At 35.8% G+C, this 19,736-nt stretch overlaps 1 protein-coding gene across 7 annotated transcripts in view; it reads left to right on the top strand.

Moving 5' to 3' along the window:
* Positions 1–19,736, top strand: part of KLHL5 (kelch like family member 5) — a 65,017-nt gene that overhangs the window by 21,958 nt on the left and 23,323 nt on the right. For 4 of the 7 annotated variants that reach the window (XM_076336101.1, XM_076336103.1, XM_076336099.1 and 1 more), the window contains 3 exons: positions 9,011–9,196; positions 17,167–17,303; positions 17,752–17,948. In XM_076336101.1, coding sequence (XP_076192216.1) covers positions 9,054–9,196; positions 17,167–17,303; positions 17,752–17,948 — 477 coding nt within the window. In that variant the 5' untranslated portion in view covers positions 9,011–9,053. The remainder of the gene's footprint in view (positions 1–9,010; positions 9,197–17,166; positions 17,304–17,751; positions 17,949–19,736) is intronic. The other 3 variants (XM_076336105.1, XM_076336102.1, XM_076336104.1) reach the window with 1 other exon arrangement.

Genomic DNA, 19,736 nt, shown 5'->3' on the forward strand with positions numbered 1-19,736 from the left:
TCTTAATTTTAGGAGAAGAATTTACATATGACAAAACTAATTTGTTACTTTGTAGAATTGGAGAACTGCAGATACTTATTTAGGGGCTGTGAGAAGTCTATATGGCATTGGGGTTTTTTGTTTTTCTTTTTTTGCAGGCAGGAAACGCACGTAGGATTTGAACTTAGTAAATGTGAAGTATCTTTTTAATTATGTGCTTAATCATCTATAGCATCTAGAGTTATTTGTAATTCCTTTATTGTCTTGTAATTCTTGCTAGTGTTTCACTTTCATGCTTTAAAATAAATATTTTAGATAAATTTTGAGTTCAGTGTTGGTACAATGTAATATGTAACTAATGGTAATGTAAGAACTTGCTTTGTATTGTTATCTGTATCTCTAGTCTCATGGGGAGACTGTACTTAAACCATGTTTTGTTCACTCCCTTTTAAGAATGTATAAGCTGTTGGGCAGACCACGTAAGTCTGCCTAACAGCTGGAATTATTCTGATGTTAAGAACTTAATTAAATGGTCTTTTTTTATCAGTCTAAAATATAGCTTCTTATCTATTGACTTGAGAAAAAAAAACCCAAAGCCAACACTTTCATCTATGTAGTTTTCAAAGGGCTTTTTTCCCCCATATGAAAACCCTGTTACCTCCATTAGAAAAAAAAGTGTGTGTATGCAAAAAATCCTTTTTTTTTAACTTTTTGTAGAAGCTACTTCCTTTGCTCCTCTGTAACTTACTGCCCAGTTACAAGCCCTAAAAGCACGACGTGACAGAAGCAGCTCTACTGCTTTGTGTATATCAATCATCCTTCCTCTTTGCATGTCATATAGCACAGGTAGAAAAGCATTTAGATCAGGTATTCGTCATTATGAAAGCTTTAGATCATTACATGATTGATTTAGAGGAGAGCCGCTGTAGAATACATGTTACTAGTATAGAGCTTGGTGGCATAAGAGATAAGCAAATTCCAAGTTTAGTACTAGATCTTTGACAAAGGCTGCATCTGAGATGCAAACAGATCGTCCAGATTCAGGGATCAGAGCTAGTCAGTTACAGTGCTGTTCATACCATACTCCTATATGTTGTTTGTAACCAGCATTAGCTTGAATGATTGTTTACTGGACCAGTGGGGTTTGAAGTCTTTTGCTGGTTTTGGTCTCCTAGATTTCCTCTATTGCTGCTGTTTGTTAACTCTCCTACATTCCTGAGGTGATGGTCATCATTTTGGATTTGTACACTTTTTAAAATTTTCCAACAGCTGTGCAGACTCTTGTATAGCGAATTTAAGCAATAGCTTTGTTTTTCTTAACTTTTTGTGGGTGCCTTAGCAGCAGTCCACAGACCTTGAAGGCACAGTGGATATCAAGCTAAAAATACCTAGAGCATACCTAGTATGCAGAGTATTGTATCTGGTTCATTTCACCCAGGTATGCATTAAAATACTGGAATTACTTTACTGTAGATTTAAGTATGGAAATGTATTCAAATATAATATAAAATATATATTTATATTTGAAAATTAAATACAAGCAATATTTCAGATTTTATCAGTTGTGTCCTAACCTTGAACAGTTTAGTAAGATGTCTGATTTTAAGGCAAGGTCTGGTAGCTACTCTGCAGTATTGCTCTGTATGAACAGTGTTGGAGTTAGTACGTTGTAACTTCCAATCTGAGTCTGCCCCCCCAACAGTTTTCAATCTACAGAAACCTTTGATACGTCTTTTCTTTCACCTCAGTCTTACTGACCTTTGAGGCTGTAAGTTCTTTAGGACCCCCAACTGTGCTGTGTATTTCTGTGTATCTCCTATCACAAAATAATGCAAACTGTCAAATAAGGACAGTTGATAGATTCCCTAGTTGTGGCGTGATAGTAGTATGATACTTGAAATTAACTGAAAAACTATAAAAAGAGCATTTTTTGCTAGATATATGCATGAATTAGACAAAAATAAAAAACTTTATTGAAAGACAAGTTGTTTTACAGGGAAGAATCTCTAGCCTTCTCCTTTCTTTTCTTCCATGCGACTGCTAAAATTCTTTCATTTTCCTCTGTGCCTATTACATTCACTTGGGTTATGCCTATGCACATTTGAAAAGAGTTAGTGCAGCACAATTATATAGCATATATGAGGCAGATTTAACCTGTAAGCTTGAACAGTAGATGTTGTAATGAAGATAAGGTAACAAGAGGCTTCAGCATGGACTTCACAAAGCCACAGGGGATTCCAGCTATTTATTTGGATGGAATGGGCTTCCATACGAGACGATCATATTTTTGCAGTGATTGTCACATGCTTTGACTCCGTTAAAGCTCAGTCAGGTATGTTTTTGTACTACTGCACTTCTTGATCACACTGCAATGTAGATGTACCATGAGGTAGTCTAAGTAGTTGTTTTCCAGACGGAATGCATGTTACTGGTGACATTTGTGTGGGTATACAAATTCATTGCACTTAATCCAAGACATCTCTTAGAAGTAAGACAGGAAACATCAGTGCTATAATCAACGGTCTAGCTGCAATGAAACATGCTTACATTATTTCTTAGCAAAATTAGAAACAAGGATGCAGTAGTATTGGCTTAGCAGGCTGTGTATACGTGTCTTTGTTGGGCTAGCATAGGTAACACTGGAGTCTCTGCTCCAGCTTCTCATGTCTGTTGTTACTCATGCCAGTTAGATTAAGGTTAATGCAGATATATTTGTGTTTGTTTAAACCTGTGCCTTTTGATTGCAAGATTGTAGTTCTGGCTATTGCTATAATTCTTTTCTCTAGCATAGCGTAAATCACTAGCCTTCAATTTCACATGCATGTATAGCCTTACTGTGCTCTTCAATCTCTCCAGAGTCTCTTTTGTCCTCTTTCCATTGTCTTTTCTTATCTTGAATTATGATACACTATGGATTTTTAGCAGTCTTTGTTGTTACATCTATGGCTTCCTCCTTTTATTTACGCTCTTCCAGCCTTTGGAAGAGTGTCCCGATTTTTACCATTGCTTGGTTTTTCCAAGAATCCTTTCAGTATCCTTCTTTTCAACAAACTCCATTCTCTGCAGCTGAGGTTCTTGTCTTACTAACTTTGAAGGAAATATTTTACTCATTACAAAGTATAATGTAAAATCACAGAAGCTAGCATAAAAGCTGACATATTATTTTAGTAAGTTGTGTTCTGGTCTCTGTATGCAATAAAATGTCAGCTAGCTTGAAGACAGCAGTGTAAACAACCAAATTGTTGCAAAAATATTTTTAAAACTATTTTGAAACATTGTATGTAAAAACTGCAATGCAGGAAGCCATCTTAATGCAGCAAGAAGCTTGCAAAATCAGGATTTGTTTAAAAATGCAAAAGATGTGTCTTAATATGTATCCTAATTTGTCCAAGGGGAGACATACTCTACCTTCTCTAATGTGTATGACCTAAACAATTGGCTACCCTAGCCGAAAGATGACTTGAAATTGCAACAGATCTTCTAATTATACTATTACCAAAAAAATACCTTGAGATCATAGGTTTGTTATGCAGTATAGCAAATGCAGTGTCCTGTCTCAGAGTAGACAATTAGCTTACCTTTTGGCTGCATAGGACTTTCTTTTTCTTTTTTTTTTTTTTTAGTTAGGAAGTCTGGAGATTTGTCTGTTCTAGTAAGAGAATAAAGGCCTTTGCTGGTTTTGAACAGTAATGGAACTTACAGCTTATTGGTGATTCGCTAGAGTAAATTCCATATGCTTCATTTATGATTGCAGAGTTCTGCTTTGATCAGTCAAACATTGGCTTTTGACTTCATTGACATTATTCTTGGGTTTGCATTACAAGAATGTAAACAGGAGCATGTAATTTATAGTCAGAGGTACTATGCATTATTTTTCTTCCTTCTATTGTCTTCTCTAAATACAAGGCAGTCACACCCATTTTCCTGCACGTACTTAATCATTTTAATCACTTATCTCTAAACATCTTTTATTATTTTGAACCTTTTTGAGGTGTGAATAAAAGTAATATTTTTACTATTTTTCTTCTTTGAAATGCCACGATACTTATTTTTTTAATATCTGTATACGTTGAGATGTCTATATTGGATTGTTGTTTTTCTGTTTATTTACGTGTCATATTTATAAAGGTAATATTCTTTATGTATCAATTCAGATTTAAAATGTTGATGTCAGTTACTTCATTTTCTGAGAAACAAAGTGGTATTCACTGGAAACATAGCAGTGAGGAAAAAAACGTGTATTTTTTCCTATCTCTACAGTTTTGCTGATGTTTACTACTTCTAATGCTTTCATCTACACCCAGATTGTGTTAGAGACACATACGTAAAACAGAATTTAAGCCAATTCTATGCACAGGTTATTCTTGCTCCAGTTCCCATTTTGCACCGTTTTCAGTGTATCTATGAAAGCCATTTGGGTAGGCGTATAGTGCTGCCTGCAAATTTCAGTGGCGTAGACGGAGCATTTGCTTTTAGTTTGGTTTCCTAAAGGGACCAAGTTTATGCAGTTGTGTTCTGCATCACCTCTGCCATTTCCCTGGTAGCTTTAAAACCCATGGGCAGTTTTAATCTTAATGTGAGGGTAGGCAGAAGTCTCAAAGATAACGTCACTCCTGGCAAGTGGCAGCTAGTTAATGGAGAGAAACTCAGCTTATTACCTTCACTGAAAAAGGGCAGAATTCATCTGCTGCAAAGCTGGCTGCGCAGCACAGCTTCCCGTTAGTCACATTATTTGCTGTCTCTTGCCTAGTGAGGCAATGCCTTAAGGAATTGAGGGGAAAGGAGAAGAGCTAGACTTGTGGTGGTAGATGGAGTGGGAAAAGGAGACAGAACATAGAAATCTTTTGAAAAACCGACTTCATTTGTTGATTCTGTGAACCAGCCAGTTGAGCAGCCATAGTAGCAGTATATTTGGGGTATTTTCTCCATCAAGATTTTACAGCTAGAAATCCCGTTGTAATGCTGCCTGACTCCTTTGTCCAGTCAAGGCTCCAGTAACTAGCTGCACTTCACATGTTGCTTCTGTCAAAAGAAATGTGACTTTTTAATGCAAGGAAATAAGCTGTTACTTGCTGCAAAAGGTTAGAATAGACAAGGTGGTTCTTATAAGGTCAGTATCTGTACTAGACACCCTTGATCTAACCGTGTCACTCTTATCTTGCAGTAAAACTACATATTTGCAGATTCATAGGATTTCATATTGTCTTGTGGAGAAGTTGACCTTTTTTAGAAGTACAGATGAGGTTACAGCTAAATTAGGTGAACTGATCATGACATTAGAACAGTTTTAAATACGAGTGCATTTACGCATAATTTTCAGAGAATTTTTTCAGACAGAATTTTACACAATTTTTCAGAAAAATATTTTAAAATCCATTTCAAATTTCAGATTTTGTTCCTCTATCTCTGTTCCAAAATGAATCGCTTTAAATGTGTATTTGATTTTTTTTTTCTTAGTCATAATGAAGTCCTTATTGCTTCATTTTTATTTCAAAGACAAACATGGAGACATTTAACCTAAAAGATGCCTTTCTAAAAATAATTTAAAATGCATAAAATAAAATGCTTGACAAAAGTTTTGCAATCTTTGTTATAGCCAAGGTTAATACTTATTGGAATTCATAGCTTGTTAACTAATACGTGTGATTGCTATAAAATAACCATTGTAACTCCTTTAAAATGAATCTCAATGCTTTAAAATAATTAAAATAACAAATCCTGTTAATAGGAACAGATTGTGCTTCTCCCCTGTAAAATTTGAAAAACACTGATGCCTCTCTGTTGAGAGAGAGAGAGTTTAGTAAAAGTTGGAGGAAAGAAGGCTTGTATATGTTACGGTTTGGTTTGTTTTTATATTAAAAATTCTGCTGTGGCTTTGTTTAAGCTACAACAATGAAGCCTGAAACAACAGCAGAAGGAGAGGTGTGAATTCAGCTCTCCCACCATCATCACCACATATGCTTTTACTTTTGAAACTCATTTATTGTCACTTTAGCTCAGTTAATTGCTTCATTGCTTTGCTAAATGAACTGTTATATTGGGCAGAGCCCCTTATTCCAAGCATCCTACTTCAAGAAATAAAATCCTTTAAAAATGAATGGTTTTATAGCATGGCTTATACATAATTTTGATTTCAAAAGGCATACTCTTACATAAATTCTTTATTAGACAGAGAAGTTGAAGAAAGCTAGCAGCTTTAGTATATGAATGTTTGTCACCAGGGTAGTAAAATGTGTAGCTAGCATGGGAAAGACCTTGTCTTTAGAGTAACTTGCCTTTTTACAATCATCCTGAAATTGTACCATAGTTAATAAAAATTGGTTAGTGCTAGATAGAATCTTTTTGACATAAATAGGGAAAGAAAAGAAAGACCAAGAAAAGTGTGATTGAAGTTTAAGAATACAAAAAGGAAACCCTACCGACTAATACTCAAAGATACTCGTAATAATATTTCCACTTAATGTGTTAAAAATACTATCTTAAAATTTAATCTTAAAAGAATATGCAGAAAGGGTTCTTTGATACACTGAGGCTGTTAGCACACGAGGTAAGTGTTTAATGTAATTTTCTTAGTAGTATGTGTGAGGTGTGCAGAAGTAGCAATATCTCTAGCCTATGGGAGGGGAAATTCACACTATACTTAAAGATAAATTTGAGTCGAGAGCCAAATCCAAAAGGAGCAAAGCCACCTTGATACTCAGAGCTGCAGGACATCGTGGCTGGGTGTTTGCTCTGAGCATGGGATTCGCAGGTCCGGGTTAGATACCCAGGTTTCCTCTCTCTAGGTGGAAGGGATGTAGGCCCAGAATTTTGGAAGGCATTTCAGTACTACTGCTGGGAGAGAGAAAAGCAGGTCCCTCCCTTCCTCTGTTCTTTCCTTGCTTGTGTATTCTCCCAAGCTGTCATGGCTGTGGCAAACTGAACTGGGAAACAGATTCGTAAAACAGTTTGGGGAAGGACGGAGATTTGAGTTTTTCATAACCAGCCATTGCGTAATAAGCATAAATAGCCTTTGAAGCTGTATCTTTCCTTTTTTGCAAGTGCCTCAGCTATTAGACTGTCTCTTTCATGTTCTCTTTATGGACCACTGAAGCTTAATCTCCCTTTCCTTCTCCTTTTCCTTCCTTATGGAAGATGGTTTGTAAGTTACTGGCTAGAGGACAAGTATAGGGTTGAACTTCTTCATGTGAGGGGAAGAACTAAGCTTGGCTCTGTTGTGTCCTGAATAAGTGCTTTATCATGGGTAGTGGAAAGCAGACACCACTGCAATTATCTTTCCTTATTGAAAGAGTGGTGACTACCACTGAGTTCTGTGCAGAATGTACACATGTGGAGTCTTGGGGCTGGCAATAGCTCTAGTGAGGGTGTGGTCCAGCAAAGTGCTGGCTTAGAAAGTCTTTTCCTTCTCCATACTAATTTGTTGCTTCTTCAGTTCTATTTGCACAACTCTTTGTGAGGTTGTAATGTAAATCAAATCCCTGAGATTATGTAAATTTTTTTATCATTATTAATGAAGTTAATTTGAGGAATCTGGGTTAAAATATAGTTCAACCAAAAAAAACCCAAGCTGTATCAACACAATTGAGGATGTGATAAATTATGATAGGGAACAAGAATTTCCTAAGCATTTTCTTGTTGGCCAGCACCCTGTTCTTTCCACTTCTGTTTCTTTTGCAGGGTTGCTGGTTTAAGAGTTGTTTTCCCTGAGTTCTTGCTCATTCACTGTGAGAATACCACCCAGTTTTGCCAATATAATGTTTTTTATGGTTACATTTTTCACATACGAGTTCCTTGAGTCAGTTTCCAGAATGGCCACAAAGAATACCTTGTTCCAGCTTGTCAGAGGGCCAGTGGTGGAGCTGAACAAGTGACTCACAGGGGGTGAGAAGTTGACACAGCTTAAATAAATGGCTAACCACAGCTTCAGAGAGCACATTTAAGATGAAGTCCTCCAAGGGAAGTAGGTAGGCAGGTATCTCATTTCTGATCCATTACTAGATTTAGATTTGAATTAAGTGCCAAATTGCTTGGCCTTTTTAGCTATCTATATGCACAAGCAATAAATAAAAAAAAAAAAAAAAAAAAAAACACCTTTACAGAATATTTTCTGCTGAAAATTTAGACTTTGATTTTGAGGAGCTCTGTCTTGAAATGAATATCCTAGGCTAAGGACTGAGCTAAGCTTCTTGGTGGATTTAGCCCTGAGCATGCTGCCTGAGTTCGTGATATCTTTGTGAAAGCGGGGGTCTGGATGCAGATCTTGTGAATCCATGTCTTTCCAAATATAAGTTGCCTGCATCATGGAAAAGTAAGTAGTAGTCAGTTAAAGAACTGTGAGTAAGAAAAGGTGCTCCCCTCGGAGGATTAGTCTCCTTCATGTCCTAGGCCCATGCATTCCTTTTACGTTTTCTCTGTTCCTCTTTTCTCCCAAGCTGCTGTGTGTATGGATAGGAATAATTTTTCTCCCCATCCAGCCTTGCTTTTCCCTGTCTTGGCTTCTACTGTGCTAGATCTCATTTCAGACACATAAGACTTCATGCAGTAGGAGTGGTGTTTCTTGATGGTTTTTTTCCCCTGCATGCCCACACTCTTTTACTAGCTCCATATATGCTGTTTTGTTCTAGCCACCTTAGGCTAAGTGTGAAGCAAGACTTTAACATATGTGGCAGGGAGAGGTTTGATTCTTTATTGCATACTTCCATTGCTTTTTCAGTTTGCAGGGTCTTGGTTGATGTCTGTTCTTCCTTAGCCATCTGACAACGCTATAGATATGATTACTGGACTGATCTTTGTGTGTCTGTTAGTTGAAGAGTACAACATTAAATGATCGTACCTTTTTCACAAGGGTTTAGATTAGGTTTGGAGGAAGAGAAAGTATGAATACAAAGAGAAATAAAATAGCAAGGGAATATATATTAAAACTAATCATGTACGTCAATTTTAAAATCACGTGATTTTTATTTTATCATCTGTAGATAGAATTTCTGCACCTTAATATTGTGTGAACTAAGATTTCTGTTACTGTCTTCAGCAGAACCTCCAACAGCAGTCATACCTTATCATCTTGTCAAACTATGGAGCCCTGTACCTCAGATGAATTTTTTCAGGCTCTCAACCACGCTGAACAAACGTTTAAAAAGATGGAGAATTATCTTAGGCACAAACAGCTATGTGATGTGGTGTTAGTTGCTGGTGATCGTAGAATTCCAGCTCACAGGTAAGTTCATTATAATTTGAAGTAACTTCATATTTGTTTACAAATGCACCTTCAAAGTGTGTCCTGTGTTTTGCTTAAAAAAGGTCAGAACATCCTAAACAATTTAGAATACTTGAAACGTGCTTATGTTTTTTAACATTTATTTAGAAACCAAAAGTTAATTTCTGTCTGTATGCGATACAGCATCAAAAATAATTGTGATGTTTTCAAGTTCTACTTTATGTCTTCAAGTGTATAGTAAGATATTTGCATAACAAAATAAAAACCCCAAAAGTCCCAAATGCACCCTCAGAATATTGTAAGTAGTAGTGGTTTCTGTACCATAGAATGATGTAAAAAAATTTTTTCTGACTTAATTTTTTCTTTGTACTAACAATTAAGTTGTTGGAGTCATAATTAGCAATAAGGACAGTCTTCTGTCCACATAAAGTTTTTTTGCTGCCATAGTAAGAAGAGTCCTTTGGTAGTAGACTACTGAACACTGACAGTAAGTGTTAAGAGGGCTAAATTAGATCAAACATTAACCTATCTGTCATCTGTGTAATTAACAGATCATATAGCATGCCACTTAAAAGCTAGGAAAATACCAAAGTTTGTGAAACAAAAGTATGAATAACTGAAGCACGTTACAGTATTTAATGCACAGTATTAATAGTTCGAATAGGAACCTACGTATAATTAAGCTGTGGTTTCCTAAGATTAGGTCTACAACAGAAATAGTAGCCTAAAGCATTCCTATTTTTCATTGCTCATTCCTACCCCCACAGTGAAACTGCAGCTTAATACTGTAATAGTAATAGAAAAATGGGAAGAGGTTGCTGGTTTGGGTTTGGTAGTTTTCTTAAAAAGCCAGATCTCTGCTTTTATTCAGATATCATCCACACTGTTGTGCTGACACAAGCGAGGGAATGATAGCATGCGGATGGGAACTGGCTAGAGGAGCAGGGAGGCAGTTGTACCATAACTTGCTATTGTTCTCAGAGACTTCATTTTATGAAACTTCATTTTTAAACAGTCAAGACTATCCCCGATTTTTCCAAATTGATTTAAGCAACTCTTGCTGCAGTTGCTGCTAAACTGGGTGGTCCTGCTCTCCACCCAACCCCTGACCTGAATTCCTTTGTAAACACTTATAGCCACGTAGCTGTGGATGATGATGAATCCTTTTTGGAGAGATGGTAGGGTGAACAAGAGGATTTGGCTTTCTCTGTGGCTACAGAGTTGCTTAAGATTGGTCTTCAGTTTGTTCAAATTAGTTGCAGAACAGCATTGTCCCTGTGGAAAGAGTGAATCAGATGAAAACAGGGAATGCACACTCCCCTAGTGGATTTGCACCCGCTGAAGTAATTTAGAAGTCAAAGAGCTTTGGAGTGCTGTAAACAGGAAAAATAGTGATTATAATAAGGAAATAATTTTACTTCCTTATGTGGCCAAGGCAGCACCTTTGCAGTATACAGTTCTGGAGTATGGTTTATGTAATAGTTAAAAAGTGTAGAAAGAGTGCAGAGGACAGCTGTGAATATCTTGTAAGTACTGGAAGATTTTTTTTTTGCAACAACATAAACAGAAAGACAACATGCTAAAAAGTTCTTTAATGTGGTTTGTACCTGTTTCTCATTTATTTAGAGAACTGACTTTGCTCCTCCAGTTTCTGCGACTGTATCTATTTCTGTAGTGCATTAGGCGTATGCTACCACCTGTTAATTGCTATGGTCTTCTCAGGAGGAGAAACATCTTGCTGTAGTTGGTATGTTGTGTTTTAAATATGCATGAAAGTTAAGGCCAAAGAAGCACACCTTGTGCTTGTAGCAGGAGGTGGGAGGCTTACAATTGTCCTTAGTTCACTTTATAATGTTGGAGCAACTTAGGAAGAAGCTTTGCCTTTTGCACAGTAAGTTCTTTCTCTTACTGTTTTGTTTTCACAGAGAAACATAGCAATAACTACAGTCTTCATATCAGTAGAGATGTTACTGTTTCACCTCACTGAAAATTGAATTTTTCCATAGTGGGAAAGATAAAGATGGAAATCTTAAATTTGGTTCAGAATTTTATAGAAATTCAGTAAGAAGGCTGGCTTTAAGGACTTGTAGTAGCCTGTGTTATAAGAAAAAAATTATGTAGGATCTTTTTACTGCCTGCATCCAAGTTCTGACTTCTTTAGTATTGGCTGCAGGCTGGAGCAGTCGATGTATTTTAGAACACTAGTGATTATTTTATCATAAGACTTAATAAGCAACAAAAGATGTATTAAATAGGTATTAGCTTAATGGCTTGGCATTCTAAGATGTGTAAGAAAATAGAAAGTTCCCTTACACTGGACAGCTTTTTTCCTTTTTTTCTCGTAAGAAAGATAAAAAGGTTTTTCTTAATATGTGGTCACACAGAATTGGTAAGAAAGAACACTGTTCATTATTATTATTAACCATGCTCATATATAGAGAGGAGTTTTCAGATTTTCTGTTTTGAACCTGATATTTTTAATAGCTCCTGTATTTTTTTTCTTAATTCTCAGTTTCTACTTTTGATGATACTTGAATGTTCTGAGGTGTATGATGTATGTTTTTAGAGAAAAGAGCAGTGAGTTTGGTGTCTGCAACAGTAATAAGCACAGGTAATACCTTACTGTAAAATTCTGAAGAGTTTTGGTTTGTATCTATGCAAAGAATTCAGGCTATGAGTCTACTACAAATAAGAGTATCACATGTAGTCATGATTTTTCTGAATATGGCATTCTCTATTATTCTAAGACTGTTTATCTTCTCATTCTTTGCTGAAATTATAGCTAAGAACTTACTTAGGAGATCAAGAAGCAAGTAAGAAAGGGGACAGTTCACCACAAGGAAAAAATGCATTATATTTCTACTGCCTTAGCCTGCAGTTCCATAAAGAAATTTTGCCAGACTTTTGATTAAATTTAATTTAAGTTTTTCATATCAGGTGCTTTTTCTGTGTCCACTGCAATTTCCGATGTCTAAGTCATTTATTACGTTCCTATTTATTACATTCAGCTAATTGCTATGTCCATAATAAATGTTTGGTTTGTTTTGTAATAACCTGCTCATCAGAACATTCACATAAGAAAAGGGAGGTCTCTGTAAATTCCTGCCCAGAGGGGATTTAAAGCCTGCTCTGCATCCTTTAACCAGCAATCTGAAAATCTGTGCAGAGCCATTTTCTTTCTTCCTGTTGACACTGAAAGATGGAAATAAAAAAGACACGGGACTGAAGGAAAGAAGGCAATTGGAAGCTTATGTACTCTATGGGTTAGGAAGCTTGTTTGGAAGAGAACAAATCCTGGTTTGCAGACATTTTTTATCTTGAGGCTTATTTATCTTTGTGCTTCTTTTCCATACAGCTTAATAATACTTTCTTTCACAGTCTGTATTGCCTTAGTTTGTAAATCCTTCACTGCAGCCTTTTTTTTTTAGCTACATGTTTATAAAAGTTTAACACAAAGTGTCTTTCTAAAAAGTCAAAGTATATAAAAAAGCAGTTCTGTGATAGCTTTATGTTAAAAAGGTACTATTGCTACTAACAGTGTGGTTGTTTTGAAAAAATTTTACTAGAGGGTTTATTGTAATCACCATTTCAGTGTCAGAAGCAGCAAATTAATTTTGAAAGGTTTGATTTCCCTAGAAAAGAGCTATAATTGGAAATTAGTTTAACATAAACATACTGCATGTATTTTTAGGTATTGCTTGCTTTTAAACAAATTTAATTTAAATAAATATGGAAATATTAGTAATGTGGGATAGTACCACCTTCATATATTCTTTATTACTGACATGCTTTGTTATCAAGAATAGAAACTAGCTGAAGCCACCAGAGTATGAGGTGCTTCATGCTAGGACGCATGAACTATTCAGTATCACCTTACAACTTCAGTGAATGCTATTAGTGAGTTCCCTAGGACCACTTTCAGCTGTTAGACAGCCACAAACTAGGAATTACCTAGGAAGTGTCCTTTTTATCTTTAGGATGTTAAGAAGCTTCGCTTCATTCTGTCAGGTGAATCAGGGTGGGAGATACTAAAGCTGTGAATTGCCAGGTTTGACAGCTATCATCATTTGACGTAATAATTGCTTTGAAGACCTAGAAAACTGCCTAGATGATGCAGCTTGTGGCAATTCCAGCAAGAAGTACAATTTAATTCAGGCGTGCCACCCTGCTTACGCATATTTTACTGGCTTTCAGTAGAAAACTCTTCAAAATAAGTTAAGCCGTCATGATGGATCCTTCTATTTTTGGATCAGTACAAACCACAGAAATTAAAGAAATTAAAGCATTGGAACCTCCTGTAAGAACAGGGAGATGTACTGAAACACCCAGATTTTGTCAGTATTTAGCCCATAGCTGTTTAGTGTTTTTCCAGAGAGATAAATTGTTCATTATGATCTCCCAGATGAAAAATTCTGGTATTCATGTGTTCCTTTTTATCTATGTTTTTCCTGTGCACTGAAAAAGAGCAGCCAACCTACTGCATATAATTCAGTAGCCAAATTCTTGTAATCATATCTATGCAGAATTGAGTATTTGGCAGTAGCTGGTAGTTAGGTAAGAAGGAGAGTAAAGGTAGATATGTTTGACATCCACAGTCAAACAATACAATGCCAACTGTATTAAGGCTTTTTCTTGATTTTTTTTTTTTTGTTTGTACTGTTAAGAAGCCTCTCCAATGTCAGTATATACTGATTTTGTAGGCATTTTAGTTGGGCCAATTATGAAAGAAATATTACTCTTAGGGAAAAAAAGACTACAAACTCAGAATACAAAAAACATAGCTTTCTTCAGTTTCTAAACTGAGGAAAGGCAGTATTTTGTAGCATCAGTAGTTCCCAGTGAACTCTTGATATGGATGAATATGTTAATGATTAATAAATAACACAAAGAGATTCTCTTTATGTTAAGTATTAACAGAGCCATGATGGCTCTATTTAATAAGGAGATTGTGAATATAAGTGTCGTTTTTATAGTCATTGCACAGATTTTCTTTTGAAAAACCATACTTGTCACTTAGCACTTTCAGAGTTTTTTTAGCACAAAGGTCAAATAGGGATGGGGCAGGTCTTCTGTGAATTCTTCAGTTATATGACGGTATTAGCTGCTTCACGTTGTATAGTCTATGTAGGAATGCAGTTTAATTTCAGACAAAAAGACTGAAAGAAAAATCAGTTACTAGCTATGAAATTAAAAGATCAATGAACAATTGGGTGTCAAATGGCATGAGTAAAGTAGTAATTGATTTTTATTGACTAGTGGGAAAAACATAGGACAAGAAAAGGCCAGTTGGCTGAAAGTCTGCCTTTGTTTTCTTTTATGCTAGCTTGGTGTCACCTTGATGCGTTGTCACTGTATCTTTTAATCCCCTTTATTTCTTTGAAAGAACTTTTTTTCTAAATTAGTTGAATTAAGAGAAAAGTGTGGATACCTGTTCTAAGGCTTTTCATTGTGAACATGCTTCTTGGCTAAAATCATGACAAAATTGTTATCAGTATAATTTATGCTTTGGCATATTACTTGTATTAATCTACTCCTGGGCTGCACGTCCTGTTTCGGCATATGCAAGTCACTCTCTGGAAAGCACTTAACACTGTGAAGCATGTATACCTTCTCACGAATCCAAACACAAGTTTGCAAAAATAGTAAATGGATTGCATTTTAAATTTCTAATAATTTCTTTTGGAGGACTTTGAGACTGGAAATTACAGGGAGAAATTTGCTGATATCAAACAGCTGGTAGAAGGTGTTTGTCTGGAGCCTTGGGTTATTATTTGGCATTTCTTCAGCAGTTGTTGCTATAATATGTACAGTCCAGCCATTTTCCAAATAATAGTGCAGCTAACTAAACCAGGTGCACTGTTGGGGGAAGAAAAAAAAAAACACAAAACCAAAACTGTGTTAAGATTAGGTTTGAGGTGCTGTTTCCCATCGCAGAGACCTTTCTTTTTCAAGCTCTAGTCTGTGTAGAAATTCAAGTCAGTATTGCCAGAGGTGAATATTTTGTTTGTTTTGCTTTATTTTTTTAATTCTGAATTGGACCTGCAGAGATACTTGGGTTATTCAAATCTGTCCATCTACACACTTTCCCTTCCATTGAGAAACCCCTATTTTGTACATACAAATCTGATCTTGTCATCTCATTCTAGCATCAAAAGCAGTTCCAGAAACCCTCCCTTGATGCTTACATGAATATATTCTAATTTCACTAAACTTCTACAGTTCTCTAGGAGGAGGCAGTATTTTCATTCAGCTGCAGGTGTCATTAAACTTGAGGTTAAAATGCCTAGAAGCGATGCCTGGGTGCTACCTTGGCAGAATGTTATAGAATCATGGAATCGTTTGGTTGGAAAAGACCTTTAAGATCATCAAGTCCAACCTTTAACCTAGCACTGCCAAGTCCACCACTAAACCATGTCCCTGAGCACCACATCTACACATCTTTTAAATACCTCCAGGGATGGGGACTCAACGGTGTTCTAATTTTTCTCAGCAAGTCAGCCACAGAATAAATCTCATATTTCAAGAACAATACGTTCTTTAAAAGAACATAACTTTATTTCTCATTACAAAACTTCAGTCATACAAGATGTTAAAATAAAATCAGTCTTTTCCCCATACGCTCTTAACTCAATTCTATTCCCTCAGCAACTAGAAAAAAAGGATTACCCTACTATAGGCCTGACCAAATGGTCAATGGTCAGAAAATCAGCAAGAAAAAAGTTGTTGAAATTAGTCAACAGTTTATTACTTTGCAGTTAATTAACTAAGAGACAGTTCTTTGTAGTTCATGACTTTATGTACCTGTAAATCCTCCCCATTAATACATGTTTAGACTTGCTCTTAAGCACTGGTGATCACCTTTTCAATTAATTTTGCTCTGTTTTGTGGTTCCTGACCTCTGTCATCTTAACAAGCCAAAATAATGATTCAGCACAGAATAAACTGACATTTCGTGAAGTATTAGATTCATTGAATGTATGCAGATGGACTGTGTAGTGTATTTGCAGTAGGCTTGATTCTTGGGCTTGCTGTTTGTATAGCTCAGCACATATGCAAGTGTATTTATACTGGAATTCCCTGTGAGCAAGGCAACAGTGAACTGCTGCAGCACAAAAATTGATCCAAACCACAAGGCTGTTGTTCCTGGAGGTCTCTTAGGGAAGAGACCAGCAGACCTCATGAACAGTTATGGTAGGTTTCATACAACAGAACTACGGGTTGAATATTCTTGCTCCATGTGATTTCCTTTCTCTTTCACCCTAGTCCTGTGAACACATACTGAGACCAAAATTCTTGCATATTTTGTGGAGTGGCATTGTTATATGTACTCAGTGTTTTACTCTCAGTAATCCAAAGAAATGTCTGTTGTGCACTAACATGTTTACTTACTCAGTATCTTAAAATACTCAGAATTGTTAACAAAAGGCTAAATACATACCCACAAAAGAGATTACTCTGTAGCATGTCCGTGTTTACTGTGCCTAGTTCTGTTATTAGTATTAGTCAATGAATGTTTGTGTGTGCACCAAGAGTAAAAGCATTTTAAAGCACTTTGAAAAGGATTAGTGTGTCATTCTTTGACATTTAAAAAAGTAACTGACATAATATAAATGGAAGTCAATTCAATATTTTTTTTTATTTCCATAATGTATATTTATATTCCATTTCCAATTTATGTGTTTTTTGTGGGTTGTTTCTGTGTTGGCTATTAAAAGTCATTGAGCTTTGAAAGGGTGATTCATTTATTTCAGCAGCAAATGTAGATTCAGTAACAGTACTTCATTATTCGTAGAGGGGAACTAGAGCATGGAGCAGTTTGTCAATTTTAAAATGTTTTTCTCAGTACAGTGTTTCTTCAAAGGGCAAAGTAATGAATTATAAATTAACAGATATCAGGTTGACTAAGTTTTTGTTTTTTTTTTTTTTCTTTTCCTCTGTGTGTCTCCTTTTCTCCTGCACGATGTACTCAGACTGGTTCTCTCCTCTGTTTCGGACTACTTTGCGGCAATGTTCACTAATGACGTAAGGGAAGCAAGACAGGAAGAAATCAAGATGGAAGGTGTGGAGCCAAATGCATTGTGGGCTCTGGTTCAATATGCATATACAGGTAATTAGAATGAAAATGGGAATTTCATCTAATGAATTGTCCTCCTGTGAGCATTATATTCCATTACTAGATTTGAAATGCTCTTTAGAAATTATTATTCACATTATTTAATTCCTTATAAATAAAAAGAAATCATTTTTGCCATTACCTGAGGCAACCTGGTAGGATATAGTTTCTCTGATAATACTATATTCAGTTAGTTAACAAATTATGTGAATATTTTAAATGTATCATGACTGACAAAAAAAGGAATCTTATTAGGATTCCCTTTCCTTACATCATTATAGGTACTAATTTTGAAGAGCTGGTTATCTATTGCTGAGAGTGATGTTTGCTAAGCCTTGTATTCTGTCATACAATCTGTAAATAATTCTGTTGCCTCTGAGTTTTAGGGAATTTAACAAATGATAAGAGCAAACTAATGTCATCTCCTTTTTAATGTTACTAGGTCGCCTTGAATTAAAAGAAGATAACATTGAGTGCCTGTTGTCTACAGCTTGCCTTCTTCAGCTCTCTCAGGTTGTAGAAGCATGCTGTAAATTCCTAATGAAGCAGCTTCACCCGTCCAATTGCCTTGGAATCCGATCTTTCGCTGACGCGCAGGGTTGCACTGACTTGCACAAGGTGGCTCACAATTACACTATGGTATGTTGTTATTTTAAGTATCATCCACTTTATTTAGTAAGGAAAATACAGAATGTTTTCCTGAATAAAATACTAATGTTTTCCCCCCAGAAAGCCTTGATCATTTTCCAAGCAAGAATGCACATATGTTCCCATGATGAGAAATGACAAACTAACTATAAGTTGCTGGTTTAGAGTTGGAAGGAAATAGGCAAGCATTAATGGTTCCCTGTAACAGTAATGGGATTGTGTGATATGCATTTTTAAATCATTCAAAAGCTTGTTCTTATTTCTGTCAGTCAAAAACTACAAACTTAACAGTGGGCAACCTGCCATCATCTAGTCCAAAATAACACATTACTAAATGAAACTGTAGAATTCTTGTTTTGTAATGAGCTGGAGTAATCAGATTCTAAGTTATACTTCAGGTATGAATGTGGGCATTGATCAATATAGATTCTGCATTATCCTTAATTTCGTAGTAATGGGATGTCAGGATGGCATCAAACAATTTAATCTTAGGCTAGGCAATGTGTGACTAAATACAAATTTGCCAATTACATTTTCAGAGTTAATTTATAGAAAGACTGACCTGCCAACTTAATTAAACTTCATCTTCTTAATAGTCATCCTTTTATTTTAATGTAAAATGTTGTTCTTTTCCCTCTCATGAGCATATTTTAGTAATGTTATCAGCAGAAGAAGGCACGAGAATTATCTCTGAGGCAAGTCAGTTCATCTGTTCTTTGCAGTTTTGTGAGGCATTTTTCTCTCTTCTTGATGAAGTTTTGCCTATATAAGCTCTTGGGACCTGAATGAGGGCATGTAGATACTGCATAAGAGATGTGGGAATGAAGATAGTACTTAATTTGCTTGTGTGGCATGGCATTGCATTGCTGTTAAGCTATTGGCTTAGGTCCAAGAGGTGTAATTTCTATCTTGTAGTTAGTATTAGAAATCCATGGCTTTTCCTCTTGCTGCCTTAGTTTTTGCTGGTTTAAAAATGTCTTTTTTTATTATTATTTCTCCTTGGCTTAAAATAACTTAGTTTAGTATGTATAACAGTTTAAAATAGCTCTATTTTTTAATATGATATAAAGTTCTTCCTTAGTGAGTGGATCTCTGATGTATTTAAAATCATGTACACGCTGAAATTTACCAAAACAGGTCAATAAATAGTGTGCAGATTGTAACTTACGTGTTTCTATTCTTGATCTTCATTATTGCTCAAACAAAAATAAGGAGACTGCAATTAGGAAGACAGTCAGATGAAACAGTAAAGTTAAATGTGGCTTATGTCTCTGAGGAATATTAGAATTGATGTTGAGCGAGACAGCGATACAAAAAGCATGCAAAAAGAGAACCTCCCTCCTCTGATGTAGTTGTTCTTTTTCGGAATAAGCGTATATTTTGGTCTATGCTATTGTCATGTCCCTTATAAGTGGACTGCCAAGATCAGAACGGTAATAAATGTTAGACTAATGCATCTTTAAAGATGAATGTTAGGGATTACAGTCTTACTATTTTGACTGGCGATTCATGACTTGTGGTGGTAGGGGGCTGTGAACTTTCTAAAAGCCATTCTTTTACAGTACCTATCTTTCTTTTGTTCAGACCACAGGAAAATAGTTGTATGCCTTTTGGCCGTTGCTTACTTCAGTGGCAAAATTGTTGCTTTTAAGGCTTTGTGCATGAAATTTAAATCAGGTGGATTTTAAAAAGCCATTTTCAAAACTAATTAGTTGTGCTAGATGGATTCTTCCCAAGGCCTCTTTTAATGTTGTTTAGTTCCAACAGAGACATGAAATT

Source organism: Aptenodytes patagonicus, chromosome 4 (assembly GCF_965638725.1).
Source record: "Aptenodytes patagonicus chromosome 4, bAptPat1.pri.cur, whole genome shotgun sequence".
Classification (NCBI taxonomy): Eukaryota; Metazoa; Chordata; class Aves; order Sphenisciformes; family Spheniscidae; genus Aptenodytes; species Aptenodytes patagonicus.